General features: G+C 36.3%; 1 protein-coding gene across 1 annotated transcript in view; it reads left to right on the top strand.

The window, feature by feature from the left end:
* LOC149785639 (uncharacterized) overlaps positions 1–18,823 on the top strand; it is a 136,180-nt gene that overhangs the window by 61,870 nt on the left and 55,487 nt on the right. Inside the window, exons 8-9 of the mRNA XM_089979916.1 lie at positions 6,142–6,234; positions 15,623–15,708. Coding sequence (XP_089836042.1) covers positions 6,142–6,234; positions 15,623–15,708 — 179 coding nt within the window. The remainder of the gene's footprint in view (positions 1–6,141; positions 6,235–15,622; positions 15,709–18,823) is intronic.

Genomic DNA, 18,823 nt, shown 5'->3' with positions numbered 1-18,823 from the left:
GGATGATTCACTAGAAAACATGTGTATAACTATACAAGACGGAGAATTTCGTTTTTCTAGTCAGTCGGACTAAAGCATAAGCACCAAAGGTAAGTTAAATATTTTCTGTCAATTATCACGTAGACATTTAAATTGTATGATCGTAACAAAATATATTTATTTACAAGCATTTTAAAATCTATCTCCCTTGACTGTGTCAAGGATAAAATCAAGGGAACAACAATAACTCTATCAACCATCAACCACATTACATGTCCGCGGCAGAGTTGTCTCCGTTGTTTTTATATCAAGGATGTTGTCCGTATCTAACATAAACGGGATACAATAAAATGAAATCCATTGTTCATTCTTCTGAGACAACCTTGATTTGGTTATTTTATCTGCAACACGATTTACCCCGCGTAAGTTAATACTGAAATACTTACCAGCCGTAGTCATTGACTGAAATATTATTTCTTTACCGGTTTCAATACTGACATATCTAACTGCCCTCAGGAATCTTTTTACGCTTTCCAGTATTTCCAATGCAGAATTCTCACTCTGTGTGATAGCTTGAAGGTTATCCAAAGAATTATTTTTTTTTATCCGAGTTAATATGTGCGATCACAAGACCGTGTTTGATCACCTCATGAAAAGTCTCGTACACAAACCTGTGACAGTAATACCTTTTTCCTCCAACAGTAAATCTAAGATAGCCAGTATTATTAACAGTACCAACAGGTTTTTTCCGCTGACAGTGTCTGATTACACCATCACGAGATGCTTCGTAGTTCTTGATGATAGGATGTCTGACAAATTCTTTTTGCTCCATTTATATATAATATTATTTGTCTAAATAATAATTTGTATAAATTAATACTGTATTGAACCTTGCTATATAGTCTTCAGGGTTTCTTATAACTTTATCAAGAGCAGAGTCCTTGACAAAGTCCGGGTTGTTATATTTTTTTACTATAATACAGCTTTTGTTCTCTATATCTTTTACCTCCACATTGCACACACAACTGCGTTTACTCTCTAACTCCAACATCACACCGTAAAACGGTTTTGGACCAAGACTCCCTCGTCTTACGCTTTGCAAATGCTGTCCGCAGAATTCATTTACACAGGATTTGTTACAAGGAGTTAAAGACCCTACCATCAACCACTTGAATTGATTCCTTATTTGAGTCTTTGTATATATAATATTTTAATTTAAATACTTGTTTTAAATATAATATGGAAGAGTTTGGGAGATTATCTACAATCAAGCTTTAGAAAACTTCGTTTCCTGAATGCAGATTCGATCTTGACAGAATAACTCCTGACTTGCGGAGGCGAGCTCTGGCTGATCCATCTAATAATCTGATTAATATTATTCGGGACACAAAAACAAGAATTTTGTGATGATGGGGCATCTCACGTATTGTCTATTATCTCAACGATCAAAAATATTTTTTTCAGAATAAAATTTGTTGTATTATCAGAAACAGATTCCACTGCGTGGATTATCCGTGACAAACGTGACCCTGTCATTGCTAATGGAAAAATCGATGTGCTAAGTAAAAATTCCAAGCTCGAGCGTATCCTATGACGCGGTTATTTATGGAATTTATCAGATAAATGATAAACCCAACATTAATGATCTTGCGCCAATGAGATTTTCAAAGTTGAACTGTGTAGCCGAACGAGTAATCGAACATTTTACAAACGCGATGCGTGGAAATTAACGGATCTAAGACGTGAAAAAATAAAGAAATGGGCCGAATCGGTCAAGGATACCGGAGCTACAATAAATGATGTCGCCGAATTAGGAAATAAATTAAAATTTCCAATGAAAGTAGCAACGCTAACAGGAGAGATTTTATACGAATCAAAGAATAAATCGAGAGGAGCTCCAATTTAAATTATTGATCATAATGCGCACGCGTGGACCAAGGCAGTCACAATATATTTCCACGAGATCGAGCCGTAAGATTTTACCTAGGAGGTTATGTTTGATTTTATTCACGAAATAAGTAAAAACGATCCTGTATCAATATGGTTATTTCAGAGCTCCGATGATGAATAATATGATCAATTTGTGCGACCTAACGGCGAAATATATCGTAAAGAGTCTCTTGATGAAGAAATGAGAAAGCTTGCGCAGAAATTTTCAACAGAGAATACTGACCAATTACTAAATAGTTGTTTCACCGTTCCATCTGTTGAATCTCACTTTGCAAGAGAGAAAAATTCGTGAAAGCCAACACGATTTGAATTTCTCGAAGATGTACAATTAAGCTGCCGTGAATATGGACACCGTGGATTGTGGAATTCCGAGTATATAACTCGAGTCGTCTTACCAGAACACCCCGGTCCGTTTAGATAGACCGTTTTGTGTCTGGATACTGGGTCATACATGGATGCCGCAGACGATACTTCTGATATCTGATTATTTGGATTCAGAATAATTATATAACATTTCTTGTTCTATTCTCCATTTAGCCCATGATGCGACAGTGTTTGTAAATTGTGTTAGTAATTCTGAATAAAAAATTTTTTCGATATAGAATGAATCCGTTGAAACTCTGACTGCAGTGGTAGGGAATCTATTTATGACCACAACGACGTTATCTTGGTTGATATGGTCGCGTGTTATCCGAGAAGTTTTTTTGGTTACGGATAGTGTTCTGGGTATTTTAAAAGATTTGGACATCCCACGCACGAGATGATTAGAGTATCGATAAATGGACCACTACCTGAGTTTGATCTAACTGGATTCGCTCGTATTGTATCATTCGAGTTTGCTAAAGGTCTTCATCCGATCTATTTTATTTGGTTTGGTAGGCACTTGAATTATTTCGGCAGAGTTCGGATGATGTGGTTGTTTTAACACCTACACAGAGACTCGCAAGAGAAATGAAACAACGAGGAGTGCGTTCATGTGCTTATCAGAGCTTTTTTCGATACAAAGGTGACACATGGACTCCTGACCGATTGGGCAAGAAATACATTCCAAGGATCATCATTTTTGATGAAGTATGCACAGTATCTAAAGATATATTAAAACTGTTTCTCGATTGGCTGTTATTGAAAAATACAGTTGTGATCATGTGCGGCGATCATGGTCAACCACCAGAGTTTGTTGGGCCATCTCCACACGGGTGGTTAAAGACTTTTGTGGATTATTACGAGAAGATAACTGAAGATCATAGATCTCTTCATGAAGAATTAAGGGAGTTTAAAAATTAATCAGACTACAACCAAATAAAATTCAATGTGAAATAATGCGTAAAATAATTTCAAAAACTTCTATGAACGACTTTCTGCAGGTGTGGAGACCAAATGATGTACTAGTGGCAAGTAGAAAGATAGTTCGTGATACACTTCAACAGCGGTTATTTCAGTTGCATAAAGAAAAGTTTTCAGATCTACGTGTACTCTTGTGTTATAGACCAGCTGATACACGACGACAGAATATCGACGTTGATATACCAGGACAGACTGAGAAACAGAATCTCGTATTAAATAATGTTGTCGTATGTGATGCTAGTGTTGCTGAGGATGCGCTAAGTACGGATAAATCCCCGTGGACATTGGGATACGCAATGACAATTCACTCTCCTCAGGGGTTAACCATCTCTGATACGCGAGTATGAATTGTCGATAATCGTGTCGAATGGTCAAACTTAATTTATCTCGCATTGTCTCGAGTCAGAAAAATATCTCAGCTGCGGAGAATTGTGATAGACATTACAGAAACCATTGAGGATGTCCTCAATGATAGTGAGATAGTAAGAACAAAATTAGTTGGTTATAAACAATGTGACAAAAACAACAAACGAGACTTTGATCTCGATGTTGAATTTGTCATAGCGCTAAAACAGCAGCAGAATCATTGTGCGAGCTGTAATAAAATAATGTTGTGGCAGTACTCGAGTAATAATCCAAGACAATTTACCGTAGATAGAAAAGATAATAGTCTTTGTCATACACGCGAAAATGTGATGCTGACCTGTCTTGAGTGTAATCGGCGTAGGGGCGCTAGTTTACAAAAGTGAATGCGGTGGCAATTGTATATCTTCAGGAATTACTTATAATTGTTCACGTGTAAATCCACGTTGAGGAGCAGTTTCATCTAATCTGTAGATTGTGGGTCTACCCGTAGATGTAACCACACTGGAAATTTTGAGTGTGATAATACTCCAGATAGGATCAGTCGCTCTTTTATACCACCTTCAAGTTCACCGGGTTCATATAAATATCTTACAGTCACATTACCCAGTACTGGCTGCGCTGAAAAATCACGTCGTTGTACGGGTATATGTTATTTTATGATCGCGCCAATATGTTTCATAGAAGTTGTTCGAGTGATTTCATTATTTAACGCAGCTATCACACTTGGTAATCTTGCAACCCATTCGCGAGATCTTTTGTCTTGAATTATTTCCTTTGCGTATTGATATCCAAATAACCGCTCAGCGAGTGCTCGATTAAATCGTTCAACTATTGCCTGATCACGATGAAATGCAGCATGTCCTCGTCTGATTTTTACATTATGTTTTTTCATCAGCGATGATACTGCATCTTGAAATACTCTGCCAGGCTCAACTTGTAGCAGCTGTGGCCATTGCAAGGGTCCACGTCGATAAATTTGTTCAAACGCAGAAGCTACTTCAGTTGCTGTCTTTGTTGATAACGGCTCTGCTTCCTTGTATCTACCTGCAACATCAACGACAGTTCGCGCGTATTTGTACGTTAATCGGCGTCTTCCAATTTTTTATAGTATCGTGTGGCAAAAACAAAAAATCAGCCTGATGAACTTCGTTAGGAACGCTAACATCAAAATGTGCATACTGAATTGTTTTAGGCGGTGGTAGTTAAATTGCCATATTGCCTGTCGTGCTAACCATTTTTCAGCAGCAACATGTTAGACACCTGCTGATTCAGTGAGTTTACTAATCTGCTCTACCCCTCCAATATCCTCTTGGGGAATAATAAATCGACTCCATTATAATAATAATCGGTTGATTAATTACCAGCTCTTAATACAAGCTTACCCTTCATCGCAGATCTCACCAACCAATTAGCTAGTGATTCTTTGAAAGATTTATTTTTTATGGAATTTAGCGCGTGAATTAATTTCACATCTGCGATATGTCCATCTTGCAGGTTTTTACTTTTATAAGCTACATCATGAGCGTGACACGCTTTATCAATAACATTCACTGGATATTCACCTGGTTTTGGCTGATGTTGGTTATCAAGCCTGATATCAAGTCGAGTACCAGGACCGCAGTAGTTATATCATGGAAGATGTTTTTCTCCTGGATATTTCGCCCATGGTGTTCCTGGTAACTTCGTTAACTGGGCGGCAATATCACTTCCTTTTTTTAAAAAAAACTCCGCCTGTTGAAATAAACATAAAAAAAATTGTACCACATCGTTCACACTTACCTGTAACTGTTGATCTGTTATTTTAAGTTGTGATGGTTGTTAGTCCACCTGTGGGAATAGTGTCCTGCATTTCACACAATATAAATCCATATTATTTATTATATTTCTATAACATGGAGGTCACTGATTTCTCGGCAACAAAAAATGCGCGAACCGGTTAAACATCATCTAGCGTTACCAAATTCTGTCCGAATGATTATAATTGGGCCGTCCGGGTCTGGTAAGACACAACTGTTACTTAATTTGATAATGAATTAAGCAGCAGGGCGGGTGAACAGCCTCTAATAGGTATACCCTGGAATTGTCATACCCTGGAATTGTTAAAAAATTTATTACCTAAATTCGATACAAACATGGAGTCACCCCGCATTGCTGCTATTCATTTCATCAGAATATTTTATCAAGATCAATTCGATATCTTGTATAAAATTTATCATCATAAATTAAAATTATTAATATATCAATAATAAATGGATGTTGGAGAAGCACATTCTGCTAGATTAGCACGAGAACGACTAGAAGCAATAAATAAATATCTTCCAGTAAGAGATTCTGTCAGACAAAAAATACGATCACGAGAAGAAGCAGAGAAGGGTTTTGCGGAGTCATCTGAGTTGCTATTTAAACCCATTACAACAACTACTGAAAGAGTTATATTGGGAGATATTACAGATCCTGAAGAAAGAAAAAAGGGTATTCTTCCAATATTAAAACAAATTGCAGCTCAACCTCGAGCTCAAGCTCAGGCTGAAGCTCAAGCTCAAGCTCAAGCTCCACGGGAATATGATGATCTCGAAGAAAGATTTACTGATGATGGTATAAATAGAATAACGGAACAACCACTTGAAACCCTTGATGATTCAGCTAATTTTGGTTTATTTGCATATTCAAGTTTTTTAGATAGAGATAAATATTTAAAACCCAATGTTAATTTGTAATCGTAAGACATGGGCTGATTGGTTGTATAAAATAAGACGGAATATTATCCGAATAAGGGGCAATGATATTCATGATGCTTTTAATGATGGAATAGAAATTGGAGAGAAACGTGAACGAGAAAGAAGGGAAGAACAAAAAAGGGAAAAAGAAGAACAAAAGAGAGAAAAAGATAAAATGAAAGAAAAAAGCAACAACCATTACCACATGAAATATTTACCGACGATAGTCTTAGTAGTTTTGATAATCGGGATGAATTAATTGATATTGCTGCGCACGGTTATGATTCTAAAAAAATACATCTAAAACCTGAATTTGTTAATATTATGGAATCAGGTGATTGGATTCCTGCGGTATATTTTGCCTCTAAAAATCAATTATTAATACAAAAAGTCCAGAATATCAGAAATTTAGACGTGATGTAATCGAAGCGAGGAAAAAACCTCCTCTATCACAAACTCTACCTTTGCAAACACAACAAGCAGAAATTCAAGAAATATTAAAACCACCTGCGATGATATTTACCGATGATGCTCTTGATAAATTTAAAGACAGACATAAATTAATTAATATTGCTGCGTATGGTTATGATTACAGAGATGACCATCTAAAACCAAAATTTGTTAATGAAGTAATATATGGTAGTTGGATTCCTGCGGTATATTCTGCTTCTAAAAATATGAGCGTTGATTTAAAAGATCCAGGGTTTAAACAATTTAAAAAAGATGTAGATGAAATAAGGAAACAACCTCAACGACCACAATCTCCAGAAGAGTTCTATGATACACCACAATCTCCAGGTGCTACCGGTAGTGGTTTAGGAAATAATTCTATTTGTCCTGATAATACTGTCAATGATGTATCACGATTAGAAGTTCTTATTGGAGGAAAACGAGCTGGAAATAATTCATTAGAAATAATTAATGAGGCAACTGATATCTGCAGAAGATTATTTCAAGGTGGTATCATGAATATTAGTGTTTATCGAAATCTTATTGATGAAATTGTTAATGATTACAGTGACAAGTTGTTAAATAAACAAATAATTAAATAAAATGATCGTACATAAAAATCATCGTAAACCTGTACCTGTTCAAGCAATAAACTCGCAGTTACCGATGTACAGAATTACTTACGGAGATGGATTTGGTAATTATATTAAAGGTTTTAGCACGAGGATAGCTCCTAAAGCTGGACCTATTGCAAAATAATTATCAATGAAGGCAATGGATTTTATTCGTGATAAAGCTACTGCTGCTATTGGTAATGTTGCTAGTAAAGCGTTCAATACTATCAAAGATAGGATAGAACATTTAATACGCAGAAAAAACAACCGGTAAAATCGCCTAGCGCTGGTGTGATTCCGGTCAAATTGCCTAGCGTTGGTGTGATTCCGGTCAAATTGCCTAGCACCTCGGTGATGCCTAGTGATGTTAGTAAGGTAATAAATGATGCAGCAAATCCAAAATTAACGGAGTTGATAAATCAAGAGGCAGAAAATCAAAAATTAACGGAGTTGATAAAATCAAGAGGCAGAAAATCAAAAATTAACGGAGTTGATAAATCAAGAGGCAGAAAATCAAAAATTAACGGAGTTGATAAATCAAGGAACCAAACGAATAAATACGAGTCTGATATCCGGAAGTGGTCTTCGTTTCAGAAGATATCGAATTTATAATAAAATGTTTAGACAAGAGTCCGACACAGCCTTCGACATGAATGAACCGGTAGGTAAAAATGAATCAATACGCGATTATCAGCATTATTCATATGATGCTGTGTTGCCAAATCAACCTGGACGAATGTAATTACGGGTTCAAGATACAAGTAGATATTTTCTACCCTGTGAGGGATTTATTGAAGTTTTAGGTGAAATTATAAAAAACGATGATACATTGTACGGAGAACATTTCAGAGTTGGTTTTGTTAATAATGATATTATGGCATTATTCAAAAGTGCCATATACATGATTGATGGTAAAGAAATTGAGTCAATTCATGAAAAGGTTGATGTTGCTACAACGATTATAGGCCTAGCGAGGTATTCAGATGACTTTACTAGATCAGTTGGTCCGACCATGATGTTTGCCAAGGATAATTCTGATCATCCTGATCATCTACCATATAATATAAGAAAACCAAAAAAAAGCCACTGCCGCTGCTGATGACGTTGATACGGAACCAGTAGTTGTGAGTGGTAATGATGATTATAATTTAGGATTTTATACGCATAAAGCGATGTTAGGAGGTCTTCTTAGAAGATTCTCATGTCCAATTCCATTAAATCATATTTGGATTCTGCAGAGATGTTAGAAAGGTTATTTTTGGAACCAAACACACAGTTATTCTTCATCGAAAAGATAATAGTAATGATGCTATCTGGAGAGATGCTGGTGCTGGTGATGGTGATAATGGTAATGTAGTATTATCTAAACTTACATTATGGATGCCAGTGATGACTCCATCGCTTGTTGAAGAAAAAAATTACTTTCTTTTATGGATCAAGGCGGTAAATCAATATTATCGTGGCTAACAACAATTGTTGATAGTATTAATACTAGAATAAATAATCTTTTTACTTGGCATATATCATCACAGCAAGGTGTTTCTGCACCAAGACATATATTTATTGCTCTTCAAAGGGCTGATCGATTAAATAATCAATCATTTAGTTCAATGATATTTGACGATCTTGGTGTTACTGAAGTATCATTGAGAATAAATGGACATCAAGAACCATCTGAGGAGATATCATTGGATTTTAATGCCGATTCTATTTCAGTGGCACGTGTATATTATCGTTTAATGGGTTTTATGGGACGAGATCAAAATGTTGATACCGGTTTACAAATATCACTATTAGATTTCATGTCAAATTATCCGATTTATTAATTTTCACTAGAACATATTGATTTAGTTAAACAATCTGTCGTTGACATACACTTTAAAGCTAAAATACGTAATCCGGGTGCTGTTGAATTTAGAGCAATTGCTGTTATACTTTGCGATAGAACTATGATTCTCGAAGGTATTGGTAGACGAATAAGAGTAATTGATGCTCCAGTGGAAAAAAATATGAGATTAATTTAAATCAATCGTTTTTATTATAAAATGCCATACGATCATGTTAGTGTGACTCTGACTCCGGGTCAGGTAAAAAAAAAATTCAATTAAAAACAACAAAAATCTGTGGAACAAAAATAACATTAAAAAATAATCAAATTTCCGGTGATGGTCCAAATAAATTATCGCTAACTAAAACTCAAATAAAACATATTATTAAGGCGAAATCGGCAAATACTGGGATTCAAATTGATCTTTCCCCGAGTGCTATCAAAGATATGATTAAAGTAGGTGGAATATTTCCTCTCTTTGGTTTATTACCAGCATTAATTGCAAAAGTAGCCGCTGCTGCTCCAGCCTTAGGAAAAGCAGCTGCATTAGGCGCTGCTGGATACACCGGTAGTAAAATAGCAGAAAAAATAACAGGAGGAAAATATAAAAAGGAGACGCGGCCTAAGACTGCCAGGAACCCCGCCATCGTAGTACGGACGCGGCCTAAGACTACGAGGACCCCCCCCCAATCATGGTACCCAAAACGTTTTCCACAGTTACGAAAATCACACCAATGTCAAATCTTGATTTAATTAATGCCGCTAAAAAATGTAAAAATAAAATTCTTCCGAGGTGTTTTCATGCGAGATGAATTACCGGAACAACCGAATCACAATGAAACCGATATCATACATCTCGATAAGAAGGATGGTCCTGGAACCCACTGGGTTGCTCTCGCGATAAATCCACGTGAAATTGTTTACTTTGACTAGTATGGATTAGCGCCACCACGGGAATTTCTAAGTTATGCACAACAATCAAACGCTCCAATTTGGTATTCAACGTTACCTACACAAACACTAACTGATCCGCCAATATCTGGCAGTGAAGCAATTAATGTTCTTGATGAATTATCAAATCAACTAAACCATATTATAAAGTTGTTCACGAATACACCGCTGATAAATTAAATCAATCAATGATAAATAATGGTTGATATTTACTGAAGATCTCTTTTATCGCGAACGTTAAAAAAAACCGACGTGAATTTACCAAAGTATGCAACAAAAGACGAGATTAATAATCTTTTAGCGCTATCAGGAATAGATCCTGATGAGGTTGTTATTTTTCAAGATCAACACGGAAAATTAAAAACAAGTAATATCAAATTAAATGATATAATTCGACGAAACGAGTATAACACTCACGTGAGTGATTTTACTAGTCTTCAAGAAAATTTTAGAAAAACCAATGAAACTATTGGAAGAATTAATGAAATTATTAGAAAAATTAATGAAACTATTGCAAAAACCGATGAAACTACTACTGCAAAAATCGCTGATATTAAAACTACCGTCGAAACATTCGAAAGGAGTTCGAGCATTAATTCCTGGAATTATTGAAAAACTGGCCTTATTAAAATTCCACCCGGAATAACCTCATCACAGGTCAATGATATCGTATATACGACATCGAGTGGACCATCAACATTGACACAAGAAAATAATACTCTCAAATACACTGCAGCAGTTACTGGTGTATACAGGTTATATGTTTTTAGTTCTGTGAGATTCAGAATAATTGCTGCAGAATATACCTGGCGAAATCCCAGTGACAGGTTTCTTGGATTTTCGACTGTTTTATTAAATAAGGGAATCGAAGAAACATTTACACTAGAAACCGATAAGACAACAGCACCAACATCATTCTGGTGGTGTATGGAATTTATAGCTGAATCACCTCAATTATTTACTAGATAAAATAAAAATAATAAGTACCCCCAGTGATGCATCTCAATACAGATACAATCAAGCGCGTGAATGGCAAACGTCGTTAAAAGATATCATCGACGTATACACGGGAAAAATAAAATAATATCGACGACAATTAGTCAACATTGACGTAATTGTTTATTCGGTATCCGCGGCTGTTGCTGGAACCGGAATAATATTTATCCGCGGTAACAATGATGGCACCGGTAGCAGTGACAATTTGTATTTCAGCGGCAACAACGGTTGCTGGTGTTCTTAATATAATTGCAAAAAAATATGTTCCTGTACGAGTGAAAAATTATCCAATTATATAATTCGATTACACACAGCAACGGTCGCGTATTCAAAATTATCTTCGTTGTTATCTGTGAGTCTCAACGATGGAATTATATCAGATTTCGAATTTTCATCAATGATTAAAATATACAATCAAGCCGATATTAAAGCTACAAATATTAATAATGTCGGAATTACTTCAACAGATCGCAACAAACACAATTCCGCACAGAACCACGATGATCTCGGTAAGTTCGACTAATCCAGAATTTAGTATTAATTTTTCAACTATAATTCCCGTAGATGAAATTGCGCTAGCACAATTGCGAGTTTATCTCAGCAGGCCAAACATTAGATCTAAATCATTTGGTAAGTTATTATTAAATAATTCATTTGTATTTGCTAATAAAAATAAACCTGATGGCACTCCTGATTGGACCGTCGTTGGGTTACCAACCGGTAGTTATCAAATCGAAGAAATCAATGATGAGTTATTACGTAGAATAAAAAATATCACCGGGGAAGAACCTAAAATAAAAATATCTGCTCATGAACCAACATTGACCTCGGTCATCGAGATAGAATCACCTAATTATGCCGTAGAGATTTATCAGAGTTCAATAAGAACTGTCCTAGGATGGCCTGAAATTCAACCACCAGCACCACAAGCGCCACCAGAACCTAAAAAATCCGATTATACCACGGACAGGCAATCATATCATGATATTGATCCAGATTACAAACAACATTTATTTGGGATAAAAGATGCAACTTGGAGTAGTAAAATTTTCTTCAGAAATAAAAACGATATAATGTGGGAACTTGGCGTTGGCCGGTTTCATGTTTATTGCTCGAATTGTTTCATTATTTATCGCGGATATTACATTTGGGAATCTTGCCACCCACTCGTAAGATCTCATATCTTGAATAAAATCCCTCGCATACTGATATCCGAATAACCGCTCAGCAAGTGTTCTATTGAATCGTTCAACAATTGCCTGATCAGTATGAATCCCAGTGTGTCCTCGTCGTATTTTAACATTATTTTGTTTCATTAAAAATGATACCGCACCTAAAAATTCTCTTCCAGGATCAACCTGAAGTAAATTTGGCCATCGTAGAGGTCCTCGCTGATAAATTTTCTTAAATGCATCTGCTACGTCAATGGCAGTCTTTGTTGATAATTGTTCTGCTTCTTTATATCTACTTGCAACATCAACTACCGTCAGCACATATTTGTATGTTTTTTGATTAATAATATCATGAGGCAAAAACACAATATCAGCTTGATGAACTTCATTAGGAACACTAACATCAAAATGTGCGTACTCGATTCGTTTAGGCGGCGGAAGATAAATTTGCCATATTGCCTGTTTAGATAACCAATTTGCTGCAGTAGAAATTTTTACTTTTGCAGCTTTAGCAAGTTTATTAATTGCTGCTTTACCTTTCCAGAATCCAATTGGAGAATAATAAATTGATTCCATAATATTAATTACCGGCACCTAATGCTAATTTTCCTTTCATTGCAGTATTTATTAACCAACTAGCTAATTTTTCTCTAATAGATTTATTAGGAATAGAATTTAGTGTATGAATCAATTTCACATCCGCGAGATGCCTTTGTTGTAAATCATTACTTCGATAGGCAATATCATGAATATAACACGCTTTATCAATAGCATTTACTGGTTCTCCATTTAATTTTGGTTGATCATGATCGTTAAGTCTAATATCAAGTCGGGTTCCAAGACCGCAATAATTATATCCTGGAAGATGTTTTTCTCCTGGATATTTAGCCCAGGGGATTCCGGGTAATTTTGCTAATTGTGCTGCAACATCACCGCCCTTTTTTTCTTTTTTTTAAATTGACTTTGCTGTTGGCTTTTTTTTTTTTGGCTGGTTTTTGTCGTTGACCGGTAGAAATAAATCTAAACTTCTTTGTGCCACATCGCGCACATGTACCCGTAGCAGCTGATCTATTATTGCGCGTTACAACCGTAGTCAGACCAGTTGTTGGTGTACGCGCCTTACATTTTACACAATATAAATCCATAATATAATTATATCATGAATGTAATTGATTTTTCCGCCACAAAAAACAAGAACCAGTTAAACATCATGCTGCGTTGCCAAATTATATTAGAATGATTATAATAGGTCCATCTGGTAGTGGAAAAACACAGTTGTTACTTAATTTGATAATGAGATGGTTGAAATGGGATAAATTATATTTAGTAGCACCAAGTGTTGACGATCAACGATGTTATGAAGTATTAAAAGATTTTAATGAAAACGCGAGATTATTAAATGAACATTGTGATGATGTTATTGAATTTATCACAGATATCAATGAAGCACCATCAGTTGATTCTATTGATGGAGCTATTAATAATTTAGTTGTGTACGATGACGTAATGTTAGACAAACAATCAAATCCAGCAAGGTTATTTTCTCGAGGAAGGCATAAAAATACTGATGTTATTTATGTCACTCAACGGTATACACAAATTTCAAAAGTAATTAGGGATGATTGTAATATCTTAGCAGTTTTTAATGGCGTAGATACGCACACGCTGAGGAATATTCACCAAACTTGGTGCAGCGGTGACATGGATATTATTAAATTCAGAAACTTATTTAGTCAAGCTCAGTTATCTCCACATGGATTTATAACGATAAATTTACATGATCCTAGAACAAGATATCGAAATGGTCTTGATAAAATATTCTGATGAAATGAATAGCAGCAATGCAGGGTGACTCCATGTTGGTACCAAATTTAGGTAATAATTTTTTTTTACAATTCCAGGGTATGACAATTCCAAGGTATACATATTAGAGGCTGTTCACCCGCCCTGCTGCTGAATGAAACGGGATAAATTGTATTTGATAGTTCCGTCAGCTGATGATCAACGGTGTCATGGAGTGTTAAAAGACTTTAACGAACGTGCAAAGACGATAAAAGACGAGGATGTTATTGAATTTATCACTGATATCAATGATGCACCGTCCGTGGATGACTTTGATAGGTCTATTAACAATTTAGTCGTGTACGATGATGTGATGATGGACAAACAGTTAAATCCAGCTCGAATATTCTCGCGAGGAAGACATAAAAACACAGATGTGATTTCTGTTACTCAACGGTACACACAAATACCTTAAGTGATCAGGGGTAACTGTAATAGTTTTGCTGTGTTTAATGGTGTTGATACTCATACGTTACAAATTATTCATCCGACTTGGTGCATCGGAGATATGGATCGTTTTAAAAAAAATGTATTTAGTAGCGCACTGACAACCCCGCATAGTTTCATAACAATAAACTTGTATGATCCATGGTCACGATATCGAATCGGTCTTGATAAAAAGTTTAATTAATAGCAGCAGAGAGGGCGAAGTCTCGTACTCAGCATCCAGTCACGCGATCCGTTTTTTTGCGATTGTTTTTGCGATTTTCAGGAAGGCTTATTTTTGCAATTCGAGTGTAAGTCAATTAGAGTTTGTTCGCCCTCTCTGCTGATATATATATATATATATATATATATATATATATATATATATATATATATATATATATATATATAGTGGCGTCGCTAGGGGGGTGCGGGGGGTGCGCACCGCACTGGGTGACACCATCTCAGAGGGGTGACACCAAAATGAAAAATTGAAAATTTTACAGAGCACACACTGCTCGGTCTAGTCGGATTTCATAAGCGGATAACCGATCATAGTTAAATACATGACTAGCAGGCACAGCAGTGGCGTCGCTAGGGGGATGCGGACTGCACCGGGTGACACCATCAGAGGGGGTGACACCAAAATGACATTACTAAGGATTCTGTATGGTCTGTTACGGAAGGAGGACCATGGGGGTGACACCATGAGCTACCGCACTGGGTGACACCAACCCGAGTGACGCCACTGTGTATGTGTATATATATATATATATATATATATATATATATATATATATATATATATATATATATATACGTGTGTGTGTGTTTGTTTGTGTGTATGATTACATTGTACGCTATAACATTGGGTAGCTTTTCATCCGACATGGTGCGTTCAGGCACGTCAATACTATTCAGTTATACCTAACATCCAGGAAGTAATAAGTATTTAAAATCTAATGCTGTTTACTACGCAAGTTTAAGAAGTCAACAAGGATCATGTGAAGTCTGCAAAAACCGAGCCGACAACTATGGATCATAGTGACTCATTAGGAGGTACATTATCTAAGGTATAAAACCAGTAGAACATTTAAAATCGCTATGCTATCTCTGACTCTAATTTGAGATTGCTGCGCTTTCTGTTACAATTTTAAGAAATTGGATTAGTATTGTTTAGTACTCGCACACCTTCCCGTTTGTTTGTACCCCCTACCGATTTTAAAAACATAAAGCATAAAAGTTATTTTTTTATACAAAAATGCAGATAACTTAGTCATTTCATTCATCAAGTTATAATTTCTAAGCTGATTTTGACTTCAACGGGTCACTAATACAATCAATTTACAGGCCTTTTGAATCTTTAGTAACGCGGTCGCCATATTTGCATGGGTCTATGTTTTCTAGCAACGGATGAGCAGTTCAGTAATTTTGATAATGTGCGCCACCTGCGTTGCATTCCGCTAGAGGAGTGCCGCGCAGGGAGCATACAAAGCTGGGAACCAAACTAGCATATTGATCTCTGACATTGGTTTCACTTTCATCTTTGTTTAGGAAGTGTCTTCATGGTATAAATTCTATATTTTCTGTAATCTTTGTAAGTTTAAGTTTAATCCATAAATTTTGAATTTTCTTCTCGATGAGAAAATTTAGTAATGTAATGATGACTATAATCCACATTGATTAAACTTACTTGTTACTAATATATCAGTAGACTTCAAAGTACTTTAAAGTTTAATTTCTGTATGCTATCAATCAGAAATTATATTTTTTATAGGCGCATATCGAATGTTAAAAAAACATTTTTTATATTTCCAATCCTTCTTCACACTTGTTTTTGTTACAATAATGAAGGCAGAGATTGTGATAAATTCTCACCACCCTAAACCTATTGTGTGTGTGTGTGTGTGTGTGTGTGTGTGTCACGATTAGGCTTCTCCTTGAAGTAACGGGAATAGCACGGTCGTCATCTAGACCTTAAAAAGTGTCAAAGGACAGTCTTCGATCAATTTTTATGTTGTTTGTCTTTAAATAATTAAATCACATTGCATATCTCATTTACTATACACTGTATACTGTTTAATATATATTAAGTAAATAAATAATTTAGAAAATGAATCATAATAGCCTAAAGATTGAACATGGCATATCATACATGGATATGAAAAGCAAAAGCTTTTTGCAATCGGTCTACATTCAGACCTCAACAGTCCTGCGTGGAGACCTGATAGACACCAAAAGGTCATGTTGTGTTGACCTTTTGGTTAACCAATCAGATCACAACGTTAAAGGTTTTAAAAGTACCACACGCCATTCCGAATATAGCGCAGTCTGATTACGCAATCAGATCTCCACAGCGGCGTCATAAAGGGAATCAACAAATCCGAAATGTTCTCTTGATGGAAATCTTAAATGAAAAGCTTTCAGTAAGAGTAATCCATGGTTTTGTAAGGAGATAATTCTTTTTGTAGGAAATATCAATGACATTGGTTTTCCTTGTGTTACGTCAAGATAAGTGGCTACCCACTTCTGACCTGTAACTTCAAAATTCGTAAACGGGCGCTCCACCTGTATTACTTACTGAGAGAGTGACAGGTGTAAGGTAAAGTCGGTTACATTTGCAACATGCACAGTAGAGATAATGTTGGTATGTCTCTATAATACGTTTATGTAATGTGGCTAAAATTTCTATACAAGTTGTAGTTGTGAAAATCTTGCATGAACAAAGCACACGTCTGATCCAAATGGCTGCCCCATGTACTCCAAATACCAGCCTGGAGACGTCAGAAGTGCTTTACCTTGAGAAGGTGTTAAAATACTGCTCCTCTACCCACCTAGAGTTTACTTTGCCAAACTTGCCGGAACTCAGCTTTTATGCCGCAGCTGGTGCCCGTAAATATCCATTGCTCATTTGGTCCAGGTGCATCCACATGGGTTACATGGGTAAGGCAGAATGTATTGTCCCATCACTGGGACGTTTGTTCCTATAAAATTAATGTAGGACACCTATCTGGAAATACGGGGTCAGCATACATTCTTGGTTTTTCATTGCTTGTGTTTCTTACCTCCTCCCCTGCCTTTGTCATCGTCTGTCTCTCTTCAAACTTGAAATATTATAAACCCTTTTCAATCTTGCTTTAAATAGATATCTCCCTCATTTAGTGTTTGCATGTTCCCCATCTCCTCCCCGTTCCCCTAATTGCAACATATTGTTAAACCGTAAGTATTTAATGAGGTTGATGGTGTGTAATGACCCAAGAGAGAGGATTCAAACAGATTATTCATGTGATCAGCACTGATGGCCATGGCACCTCTGACTTATATGATACACTTCATTGATCAGCTCTACCGAATAGCTAGACTTCGCGCGCATGCGTCCGCGCGCGCGCGCGTGCCTGTGTGTGTGTGTGTGTGTGAAAATGTGTTGCATGATGTGTTATCAAAGTTGGATTGACCGTAGGTTGCTTTATGAGTGAAGTTCTTTTTATTGTATATCTCTTGTTGTTTGATTTTAAAACAACTTCGTGACGTACAGCAAAAGAAAACAAAGATTTCTTCTGTTGAAAAGGATTGAGATAAGAAAAGTAAGGTTAGCAAATCAGCTAGATTTCTGTCACATGGGTGAGGGGAAAAAATCCTCACTTTTTTGTCCGACGTATTGTAATAAATTTGGAGTATGCGCATTTATTTATATCGCTTCGTTTTAAGGACTTCATTGATATTTGTGATTACTTGTTTGATTATGGGAAGTCGGTGGTGTGATTATATTCCTCAGCCCGAAATATAATTAGCCAATTACGTTCTGAAAAGTTAATGAAGAGAAACCATGTAGTTGTGCGGTTGATAGACAATTTGGATGTTGTGAGATCTTTGGTCTTGTTGTTGTTGTGGGGTTTAACGCCATTTTTCAGCACACGATAGGCTATGCATGGCGGCCAGTATTAATGGTGGAGAAAGAGCCCGGGAAAACTCCAGGAAGAACCACCGACCCAAGAGAAGCTACTGGCAAGCTTTCTCACATACCCACGTTAGCCAAATCCTAGACTCAAACCCACGGAGACAGAAGTGAGATGGCAGTTCTCCGGAACGGAAAGCGCTTTTGACCACTCGGCCACTCGGGTCCCCTGTGGTCTTGTATTAATCAGAGTAAAATTATTATGGAATGGACACGTTGGACCTTCTAGTTTA

Source organism: Sinohyriopsis cumingii, chromosome 13, assembly GCF_028554795.1.
Source record: "Sinohyriopsis cumingii isolate HCF-2022 chromosome 13, ASM2855479v2, whole genome shotgun sequence".
Taxonomy (NCBI): domain Eukaryota; kingdom Metazoa; phylum Mollusca; class Bivalvia; order Unionida; family Unionidae; genus Sinohyriopsis; species Sinohyriopsis cumingii.
The sequence above is the reverse complement of the archived record's forward strand: the minus strand, read 5'-3'. Positions and strand labels throughout refer to the sequence as shown.